This window comes from Lissotriton vulgaris, chromosome 7, assembly GCF_964263255.1.
Source record: "Lissotriton vulgaris chromosome 7, aLisVul1.2, whole genome shotgun sequence".
Taxonomy (NCBI): Eukaryota; Metazoa; Chordata; class Amphibia; order Caudata; family Salamandridae; genus Lissotriton; species Lissotriton vulgaris.
Genome location: NC_141695.1, coordinates 480,452,451 through 480,464,779, shown reverse-complemented (window position 1 = coordinate 480,464,779; position 12,329 = coordinate 480,452,451). Strand labels below are relative to the sequence as shown.

Genomic DNA, 12,329 nt, shown 5'->3' with positions numbered 1-12,329 from the left:
CATTGGTGAAGATTAAGCCACCTTACAGCCCTCACTTCTCATCCCAGAGTTTTTTGGCAACTCCTGCATGGTTATCTCTGCACCCCTGACCAAGACTCAACGGATTAAATCCAACTCTCCTTTTCTTTCATTGCAGATTGTTCGCCATTCTATTCTTCTGCTCACTGCTTCGCAGGAAACTGCATTGAATACGATCCCACATGCTTCCTTCATCTGTTTATTATGATGATGTTTTGTTTTGCTCTGTCACTGTATCTTTAAGATATACTCAAGTGATGTGAATTCATGGCGGCTCGCTGTTGTTGATTTGTTTGTCAATAATGACATTAAAAAAAAAATACATTCATTAAAACATACTAATAAAAAAGGTAACAAACGACCTAAAATTAAGACAAAATGTTTACCAAAAAACAATTTTCTTTTTTTATTCAAATATAAGATTTTAGATTTATAATAATTTAAGACATATCAAATTGACTTTTAATCACTGAAAAACAAAATCATAATATGAATACAATTTTAAAAATAAAAATAAAATAAACAACACAATATGAATTTAAAATAACATAGGGGTCCATTACGATGCCCGCCACAGTAACGGTACACGGGACCGAGCGCTAGAGGTGCGGCGGTCTCACCATGGCGATCATGATGCCACTGCCACAGTGGCATCCCGCATATATTGCATTGTGGTGGGCGGTGCTGTAAGCAGCACCTGCCACCATGCAATATCTGCATGTTGTGCATTGGCATGCACAATGTGACAGGCACCGCGCTGTGCCTGCCACCTTGTGTATGCCAATGTTGGGGGGTACCATGGGTACCCCCAAGTGTAGCCTCCCACCCCCCCTCATCCCTGGGGGCCCGCAACGGGCCCCCGGAGTAAACACTGCATGCCTTTCTATGGCGGAGTCTCCGCCATCGAAAGGCATTGAACCGCCAACATCATAATATGGATGACGGAGCCTGCAAGGCACTGCCACCATATTGTAGGCCTTCTCTGCCCAGTAGGCCATTGTGACGATTGCCTACCGGCGGAAAAGCGGCAGGCGGTCTTTCCGACCGCCACAGTACCCCGGCCATGCTAATGTGGCGTGGGTGATAGGCTGTATGGCTGGGTGTTTGGCAGACAGATTGCCACCGCCGGTAGGGCGGAGGTGATCCGCCCGCCATGCTAATGGGCCCCCAAATTATTAAAATGTGAAATTACTCCCCACCGTATTACCCCAAAAACACAATAATTGAAAATTTTTAAAAATACAGTTATAACAAAATTACCATACAACATTATGTTTGACATCGCAATATATTACGCACGATATTTTAGTTTCTCAACATTCTTCACAGGATATTTTGGTGGAATACAGTGATTTGCTAGTGAACTTATGGTGCCTGCAAGAGAAAGCAAACCACCACCCCTGTCTTTGCATTTCCAGACAGAAAAATTTAAAGCAGCCCATGTTCCTTAAGGAACTGGTCCTGTTTAAAAAAATATATACGTTTTAATTTGGAAAAATATCTAGGGGAGGAGATACTTCTCCCCTGAGACCACCAACACAAATGCCAAAGCGAAGGGATCCCATTTTGCCAATTAGTCACCATCTTCTTTGAGGTGTCTGTAGGTGTTCAATGGCTTGCAATCAGAAATGTGGTTGAAAACCATGGTTACAATGCATACTGAATCACCCCTTTTGTGCCCCTACCTAATTACACCTGGGTCGCAAATCCCATTTTACAACTTAGAAAAAACCTTTCCGATTTCTAAATTGGGTTTTGTACTTTAGAAGGCCTGTATTCAGTTGTAAACCCAGTCTTTTTGCAAATCGAAGGTTTCAAAAAATCCTATCATACATCTCACGCATAGATCCTTCCATCTTTTCTGACTGAAAGGCTGCATTGGTTAAAGGTTGACTGCATACAGAAATGTGATCAAACAATGTCCATACATCTGCTTTAGTAACAACACAAACTAGGCGATTGCGATGAGAATGAATCACTTTAGTTTCGCTTTCATCATTTGAACAAGCTTAAGAGGCTGTAACAGACTAGTCTTTTTGGTCAGAGAGTAAGTCGCTTGGTATGAGCCCAAGATCTGTTTTGATTGCCCAGACCCTTTCATTTCTTAAGACTTTTGGCTTGAATGTGGGTGTCCTGTTCGTATATTTTTTTTAGGGTGGCAGGCTGTCACACATTTTTTAATTTTTATTTCCTGTTTGCTACAATCACACTTTTTCAATCTGCGTCAGAGAGCATGCAGTGAATTTTCTGGTGGTCCTCGATCTTCAATAAAAATCACTTATACTCAGGTTCCAATCTGCTGTATCCTGCCAGATGGTCTCTGTGGTATTACTTATGCATTGAGTTGCAGAATCTTTTACAATTCTTACTGCACTGTGATGTCCGCTTCAAACATTTGCTTATCGGGATTTTACTATTAACTTAGCTATAGGAACTACACCCTACCCTAATCAGTAATTTTTGAACAACAGTTATTCTGGAGATGCTCTTTCCAAGGAAAGAAGAACAGTATTGTGTGCATGTGAATATATTGTTCATAATTCGAGTGAAATTGGATATTATCATCACTGCTGCCACCCCAGACATCCTAATGATGAATAGGCATTAATTCTGACTTTGAGACCAAAACAACTAAACTTCATTCTTTGGTTATTTCACAATAAATAGAAAAGACCTAGGGCCTGCGAGTCTGGTCCTCAGTTGGACTGCCAAACCCGTGGTGGTGTTCCACCCGCTGTATTATGAAAATGGCGATGAGACCGCCACCAGGGCGGGATCATGGATCCCGCTGTGGTGGTGCAGCAGTGAGAGGCTATAATATGGTGGTGGTGTCGATGTGGCACTGCCAAGCATATTAGGAGTTTCCTCACTGCCAGTTTTCATGGAGGTGAGGCTGCCTTGAAAACTGTGACAGTAAGGAAACAAAGGGGCCCCACAGGTCCCCCTGTTGCCTCAGGGCCGTGGTTTGACTGCAGGGGGCACATGTTGTGCCTCCTGTGTGCAATTAGCCCCTTTCCTGCATGGCATGGACTTTGCAGTACATGCCATGCAGGAGCATGATTTGGCGTTCCCATTGTGGTGTCCTTTAAATAGGCACTGCTGTGGGAATGCCAAACGACAGCCTGTGGTCTAGCTTGACGGTCCTGGAGCGGGGCGCTGGCATGGCCATTAAACTCATAATCAGGCCCTAATTAAGTGAAAATAATATAAATAGATAGGAACTGTATGAGTGGCAAGTGTAGAAAATGAATAGCTATGGATCTGATGAAAACATGTATGCAGGTACCTGGAAGCTGTCTTATTTGCTAGTTGGTTGACATTGAGAGTCACACACGCATCAATATGTGGTTCAAATTCTTAGACAAAATTCATGATGACATAACTTGCGTTTTTCTAAAAGCTGCAATTGGAGGATAAATGCACTCTATCTTTTTTCTTACCTTTTTATAAATTATTTAATTTATTTTTGGGGTATTAACACACTGTAAAATTATGCCGGAGCTCAGTGAATATGGAGTGCAAGAACAGGTTATCTTTGTGTATAGATTAAATGTATGGAGGAACTTATTTTAGTGTGGTATTGTCAGGTAACACACATGGATGTCATTCTATTGATATAATATCAGATGTACTTGCATAATATTTATATGGTATGGATCCCTTACCATGTAACCGTTACCATGCAGCACCTTTACCAACCACTTTTTAGCATGCAGTTAAGTATGACAGAGGCCCTTTTTATGTACTTTACAAGCAGAACATAGACACACTTTTGTTATTTTTTTTTAATGCCACAATCCAATCCTGCCAACTAGCTGCTGCTTGTTTCCTCTCCCATTACACTACCATCCCGCATTTTACACTTGAAAAAAGAAACTGATTGTGTTTAACTCATTCTCGTGACTGGATTTTTTGAATGTGGTTATTTCCATGTTTTGTTGTCTATTTTGCTAAAATGCATCAACAACAGTGAATGGCTGCCTTAGGGATGGACAAGGAACTCTGTCATTTGCTGGATGTTGGGTGGGAGGGAGTACATTGCTTCGGGCTCAAAGCGAACTGTGGCAGCAGAGCCTGGTTGTGAGCAGGTGGGTGTGGGGGAGGAGGTTTTTTTTACTCAAGAAGAGGGAGAGGACATTCTGGTATCCTAGGTTGTTTGGTTGTATGATGGAACAACTACCACATGAACAACTACAGTCTAAACAACGACTCCTCAACCACTACTTAGTCTAATCCTCTAAAGTTATTACAACTACTATTTTTTACAACTACTATGTCTTTACCTGGATTGCCTTTACCCCATTAATGTATCTATTTTCCGGGTAAGTATACACCCATATGTATGTGTGTGTGTGTGTATATATATATATATATATATATATATATATATATATATATATATATATATATATATATATATATATATATATATATATATATATATGTATATATATATGTATGTGTGATGGATTTGTATGTACCTATAAAAATCTTACATTTCGTGGTAACGGCATGCATGCTAAAGACATATGCGTTGTAAATTTAATATTGATCAGTATTAACACTATTCATACACACACAAATATATATATATATATATATATATATATATATATATATATATATATATATATGTATGTATATATACATACACACACCCCCATACTCACTTTTAATGTAATAAATTTCCTTTCCACCCAAAAACTTACAACCACCCAGTGCCTTAAAAATTCCCTTTCCACCCAAAAACCTATACCCCCTAAACCCTATAAATTCCCTTTCCACCCAAAATCCCACACCCAACCTAAACCCTTAAATACCTTTGCAATCCCAAAAATCAATACCTACCCTAAAATTACCCTTGCCACCAAAAAACCCATAGCCACCCTAAAATTACTCTTGCCACCCAAAAACCCATGTCCACCTTTAATCCTAAAAATACATTTGCCGCCCAAAAACTCATAGCCACAGTAAAATTACTGTGCCACCCAAACACCCATACTAAACCCTAAAATTACCCTTGCCACCCAAACACCCACATCCACCCTAAACCCTAAAAATTCCCTTTCCACCCCAAAATCCCATACCCACCCTGAACCCTAAAAATACCCTTGCAATCCCAAAAACCCACACCCACCCGAAATGATAAAATTATCCTTGCCACCCAAAAACCATACCTAGCATAAACACTCAACTTACCCTTTCCACCTAAAAACCCATACCCACACTTAACCCTAAGAATACATTTGCCACCCAAAAACCAATACCCACCCTAAAATTACCTGTGCCACCCAAAAACCCATTCCCACTCAAAATGTAAAAAATACCCTTTGCCACCCAAAAACCCACACACACAATAACCCTAAAAAAACCCTGCCACCCAAAAACTCATACTCGTGATACACTTGTCACTATATATGTCATAAGCAATCCAAGAGTGCCTTCTACTGGTCTCAGAAGGTAAATTTAAACAACATACATTTAGTAAGATTGCATAAATAAACATAGAAAATGTAAAACTTTTAATTATTTTTACACAATGTTACACTCAATGAAATAAACAAATCAGACTGACTTAACTTACTATAACAAAAGAAACAACTAATCTCTTCATGCAGGTCGTTGTTTAGACAGGTCGTTGTTTAGACTAGGTAGTTGTAAATGCAGTAGTGGTTGATAGATCGTGGTTCAGGCCCCTCGTTGTTAAAGAATAGTGGTAAAGGTCATTTCCCAGGTTGTTTATATCTCAACTGTGTGTTTTTATAAAGTCCGTGGAAGCAAAAGTGTTTAAAATTACCACATTTGTCTGGTCATGTTGATGTGGGTCTTTTGTTATTTGTAAGGGCACTTCCTCCAAGCCCTCCCCTCCCTTACTCTGTAGATCAGCAACACTAAAGCTAAACTTTACTCTGTGCTCTGCGTGGCGTCCCTGAACTGGAACCCACGTCACATGTGAGATGGTGCTTATCTAGCCCCCTACATAGACTAGCCACCCTGCATTAGTATTGTGTGTATGTGGAAATCCCAGATGCCATATGTCGACCTCCCGGTTGTGACCCTTCACATCTCTTGGTGTCTAATGCAACTATAGAGCACATGGGCTTTCTCACCACTAGCAAAACACACAAGATGATGGACGGAATGTTGCACAATGGCAAAATATTCACCACCAGTCACAGATCTGGGTTTAATCCATCGTTATTTTGCTCACCAAGCCACCACAGTTCAGACATGGCCTGATGCAAAACAGTCTCAACTGTGTGTTTTTATAAAGACCATCCAAGCGAAAGTGTTTAAAATTACCACATTAGTCTGGTCCTGTTTCTGTGGCTCATTTGTTATTTGTAAGGGCACTTCCTCCAAGCACTCCCCTCCCTTACTCTGTAGATCAGCAACACTAAAGCTACATTTTACTCTGTGCTCTGTGTGGCGCCCCTGAACTGGAACCCATGCATGTGAGATGGTGCTTATCTAGCCCCCTGCGTAGACTAGCCACCCTGCATTAATATTGTGTGTATGTGAAAATGCCAGATGCCATATGTTGACCGCCCGGTTGTGACCCTTCACATCTCTTGGTGTCTAAGGAAACTATTGAGCATATGGGCTTTCTTGCCACTAGACTTGAACAAGCTGGCCCACCCCAGGGCTTCATGATGCAGTCATACAACCTGGCGGGGTGTTTTGTAGTTAAGGGCATCACTTGGTGTGTTTTTACTGTGTACCCAAACTCATCTTACCAGTGGGACCTACCACATTCACACCCTTGTTAAAATAATACAGCATGCCGGCTGTGTGACTTAAGCTATGTGTGCCTCAGGCATGCCCAAATATGATGTGCTGTGACTGTCCAGATCGCAAGGCAGCCGACTGCTGACTCTACAGTTTCTCATTGCTCAAATATTTCAGCGCATCTATACTACTATTATAAAGAGAGAACCGTGTCCTTTGAGCCAGGTAAACTCAAAAAGTACACCACCAATCGCAACACCCAATACAGCGTTGGAAAGGGGGGGTCCTGTAGATGGACAAAGACTATAAAAATATGAAAATAAACGTTATTTAAAAAATAAACAATAAAAAAAGTAGTCCTTAAGAAGTAGCGCCGGCTGTGTGCGCTAACAACGTGGATGTGCGTGCTGACATCATCTAGCTCGGGGAGGAGCGGTGGACAGCAGCGGTGAAGTCGGGCTGAGATACATGAAGCGCGGGGAGGAGCGTAACGTGTGCGGCTCAGAGAAGCAATGGTAGGAGGCGGAACGAGGAGTGGTTAAGTCGGGCTGATGGGAGGAGGCGGAACGAGGAGCGGTGAAGTCGGGCTGATGTGAGGAGGCGGAACGAGGAGCGGTGAACTCGGGCTGAGGTAGGTGAAGCGCGGGAGCGCTGGCAGGAGGCAGAACGTGTGTGGCTGAGTGAAGCGCGGGGAGGACTGGAAATGTCGTGGCGGGCGGGGGCCGGGGCGGGAGTGCGCGAAAGCCTGAAATGCTGCCCCCAGCCCCCTTCTGCCCCAGGCAATGCTGGGGCGGGCTGCTAGTCTAGGAATAAACGGTTCTCTCTTTATCTTTTTTTCTGCTGGACCACAAATGTGAGTAAATGCCTTGCTGTTTTCTTTTTGCAATTAGGTTTAATATCTTTTCAGCACGCAATAAGCACGGTTGTGTCCAAAGGCCTGCTTGAATCATTTTGGCAAAAGAGTATGAAACTTTTTTTGCTAGAAATGTCTTTTCCTCACATTTTTCTATTATAAACTGCATCCTCAGGACGGAGAAAATAAATAAAAGCAACACGGAGTGGTCACAAAGTGGCCACTTTGGGCTTTTTCACGCCCATACACATTTGCACCACTTTACAGAGCTTGCCAGTGAAGCAAAACTTTCGTTTCCTCGTCTTTCTTTGGACAGTATTGTATCCCCCCGGTGGGGAAGTGCACCATTCCTGGAGGTACTGAAAAACCTGGTTGATGTATGGAATGGAAAACATTTACTGTGATCCGTATCAGCTGTTATCCCTTATTTTAGGTTAAAAAATGTGTTCGGGATGTGGTCTTTTTAAACCATACTGCTCAAGTGTTTGTAACGTAAAATGGGGTCCTTTTAACACACTTTCTTTTTAAGGTGAAGGAACAGTAAATCACAGAGCCAATCCAAGCCATGTCAAATAATTCCACACCACACTGTGTAATTCAAATATGTAAAACAACTCCACAACACACCACATACCTCCATAACACACCACAGATTTCCACATCATGTCACAAAATATAACACCACCCCACATAATTCAACTACACAACATGTCACTCAACAACACCCAATTCACTCCAAAATACACAATCTCACTCTACATAATTCCACTACAGTTTGCAAAATGTAATTACTATCTACATACTTCCACATCACACCCATTCCCACTACACAACTATACACCACACAATCCCCCAACAAGCAGTTCCAACACAATCCATGTCTACATTGCATTTCCCCACACACCCATTGCCCCATATCTCTCCCTCCCCCTCCCACTCTCACTACCCCTCTCATCTCGCAATTTGACTGTCCCCTCTCATCCCTCTCTCACACTACCTGCCTCCTCTATTTACTGCCTGCTCACACATCCCCCTCAAGCAGTTCACTAGTCCACCTCATACCTTCCTTCTCACTCATTTATTTCTCTTATACTCTCTCTCACACCTCTCTCATTTTCTCATGCACTCTTCTCACCTCTTTCATACTGTTTTTTTCTTCAGGTCTTCGAACACAGTTTCTTTCCCATTCCTTTTTAGAAAAATTGTCCCTCAAACAAACGCTCTCCCTTTCTACTTGGGGGTATTCTGCCTATACAGGCACATGCTCGTTATGCCTCTGGCCTATTGTGCCATTCTTAATCTCTTTTTCACACTCTCTTTTTGTTCCTGTGTCTGGAGTTCATTCACCACTTCATGCACCAACTACCTATCCCTCTCTGTCTTTTTTTCTATCTATTCTGTGCAGCTCTCACCCCATCTATTCACCATGCCACATAGTTCTATTGCACAAATGCATTACACACCACACAATTCCACACCACACAATTTCACAACTACCCATTCCAATTCATCCCACATAATTCCACTCCAAACCAAAACACATGGGTAGAAGACATAATTTACAACGCAAATAGTTCTAATTTTCACAAATTCAAGACCTATTGCATTGCAAATGCTTGTTTCTTTTCTTAACATCTTAGGAGCGATGAATGTTCACAAGTATTTCTGTAGAAACGTTAATCATCTGAGAAATTACACATGACCCTCGTTAACAGAGGTTTTCTATTTCTTTTATTTCAGGGCCCTCACAACCCTCTATGATTCAGGGAACTGGGTCGAGAACCTGGAGAAAGTGAATGCTCAATTCTTTGCCGAAATAGCCGATCCTACATTGAAGCCATCACTTATCGAAGCCTTGTCGGACCTCTTAATCGCAGGAGAACATGAGGATTTCTCAATGACAGATATATGGGCAACAGCCTTTGTTAACCCAGCTACAAAAAGAGTAAGCCAGATTGGCTCCAAATGTTGTTATTAATAGTTACAATTCGGTCTGAGCATTCTCTCTCAGGCTTGCCAAGATAACTGAGTTTGGTCTAATTTGGAAACTACCCTCTATTGTTTATTTAAAGGCTATACCAATAATTAAGAATTTTTAAGTACACGATGACTTTATGCATTTATTGGAAATAGAAATAACAAGCTGAAACAGTGAATAGAAGTGGTCAAGGATGAGTGCTTTTGATCAATCTAGTAGGATGTGTATCAAGGTGTCAGTGTTAATATTGGAACAGAGGAGATGGGCGTTAACCTCTTAAGTGCTGCGTCGGGCGTTGGCCGACGACAGCACTACCTCCCCAGTGCTGCGCACGTCCATTGGACGTCCATTCAGCACTAGTTCCAATGGACAGCGCAGCACTGGAAAGCCATATTTGCACCGCATCTAAGGTGTTAATTAGTTCTTCTGAAAAATTGTTGCTAATCATTGTGATATGACTATGTGCATTAACCTGCCCATTCTATAAACAAAAATGTGTATTAAATAACTGCAAACTGGTGATAGATTTGGTGGGGTATGAGTCAGTGTGGGAGAAGATGGCTTAAGAATGCCAAGGGTTCATTAACTCATGTAAATAACAGACACTTGGAAAGCCAACAGAAATGTGATGCCTTAGTTAAAATGTGTTCATGAATGTGTTCTTTGTTGTAATGGATGTTCGTTAAAATGGAAAATAAAGTTGCTGTATGTTTCAATCCATATTAAAGGAGCCACCAAATTGCATTCAGCAGATTGGGATCTGCTGAATGCAATGATATATCTGAACTAAAAAAAAAAGTATATCTAATGAGAGATAGGAGAATGTCAATCATTGAGTAAGGATTTAAGGGCCTGATGTATCAAAATTGGATTTTGCAAGTCTATAATAGCGTAGTTTACCAATTGGCTATTATAGACTCGCAAAATGCAATGTATGTAGGTTTCAGCAAATATTTTGCAATTCCTACGAATTCCTTAATTGTGACTCGCAAATTGCCTAGAGGCCCATAGGAATAAATGGGAATTGCATGCGCAATTTGCGAGTACCCAATAGCTACTCGCAAATTGTGCATGCAATTTCAAGGGTGCAAGGGGGCCAAAAGGCCACCCTGATGCACCCCTGAAATATGCATGTGTGCACATGTGGCGCACATCCATTCCCTATTGGTTTGTATGTGCTCCACATGGCCCCTAGAACAATGCAAAAAAGTGAATTTTTCCTGGAATTTGCAAATTACCACTAACTAGAAGTTGGTGGTTATTTGCGATTCCTTAATGCAAAATTGCAATTTGCGATAGCTACATGAATTGCATTTAGGGAATCACAAATTGCAATTCCCTAACTGCATTTGCAATTTAGGTAATCGCTAATTTTTGCGATTACCCATATTGCGAATTCAAAATGGAAAACGCATTTTTGCATTTGCAAACTCGCCGATTCTGCGAATCGGCCCCTTTGTGATCGCAACTAGCATTGATAGATCTGGCCCTAAGAGTAGTTCAGTGGGGAAAGTACTCAAATAAAGGGATCTGGTGATGTTAATCTCCACCTACGATTAATAGACCAATCACACACACGGAAATGGTTGAACATAATGAAGTGAATCATGTGATGTGGTTGGGATATGAGGTTAATATTTCATAAAGGGATTGCAACTGAAGCATTGAATGAGGTACCAAACTCGTATAAGTGATAACTCCTTTTCTTAAAAGCCCTCTACCTGCTGGAACTATTTTTCCATCGCACTCTAACCTATAGCAAAGACCAGTTCATTTTATAAACCTGGGTTTATTAGGAATCTTGACTTTATGATTAGTCTTGTAGTTATCCTTTGACCTTTTTTGGTATTTAGACACTCAACATAACACATTAATAGCACTATAAAAGTGTGGATACTGTGTCTGCTTTTGAAACAACAGAGACAACTTGAACAACAAATAAACTATGTGTGTAGGTTCAATGAAAGCCAGTACTACTTATAAAATATTACATTTTGAAAAAAAACAGCAAAGTTGCCAAGTGGTTCAATGTCATGTGCAACGACTTCCAAACTAGATTTTCATCTTGAGTTCCCTTGCATCATGGGCGTGTAGTTTCACACATTTTCACATACACGGTGCTCCTGGGTAAACAACCTAGACTGGCTACCAGTGTCATGCATGATAAACAGGTTAGGGTTGCAGAAGGTACCTTGTCTTCCGGTGAACATTTTTCCACTTGTGAATCTGCTTCTTAAATCATTGCAGATGATCCCTGCATTTTGTTCTATGACTGGGTGATTTTATTTTATTTTGATATTTTCAAAGTGCATGCTGCTACCTAAGACAGTGTATTGGCACTGTGTCTGATTTAAGCTGGCATTGATCTCACCTGGGATGGATCAATGATTATACATCCAAGTCTTCAGAGCTTCGTAGAAAGATAAGAGGTGCTCAACTGATCTAAAACTGCTCTGCAGATTGTTTTGAGGCCTGAACTTAGAAGGATCACCCCCATACCCCCAGTCAAACATGCGTAATCTTGGAGAGGACCAATAGGTTGGATCAAGAAAAACATAGGGAGCATCATGATTGATATAACTGGAATTTATTTTGAAGAAACACTGCCACTTTATGATGAATAGCCCTGTGCACCAAACAGAGGGCCTTGAACATAACCCTCCTTGTTACCTAGAGTAAGGAAAGCTTAATTATTGCTGCAGAGGCTGATGAATGATGTGACAGCGACAATTATATCCTTGCTTTGACATT

At 41.2% G+C, this 12,329-nt stretch overlaps 1 protein-coding gene across 1 annotated transcript in view; it reads left to right on the top strand.

Moving 5' to 3' along the window:
- LOC147701913 (cytosolic phospholipase A2 gamma-like) overlaps positions 1–12,329 on the top strand; it is a 1,137,524-nt gene that overhangs the window by 209,835 nt on the left and 915,360 nt on the right. Inside the window, exon 5 of the mRNA XM_086930543.1 lies at positions 9,341–9,545. Within this exon, the coding sequence (XP_086786669.1) occupies positions 9,341–9,545 (205 nt within the window). The remainder of the gene's footprint in view (positions 1–9,340; positions 9,546–12,329) is intronic.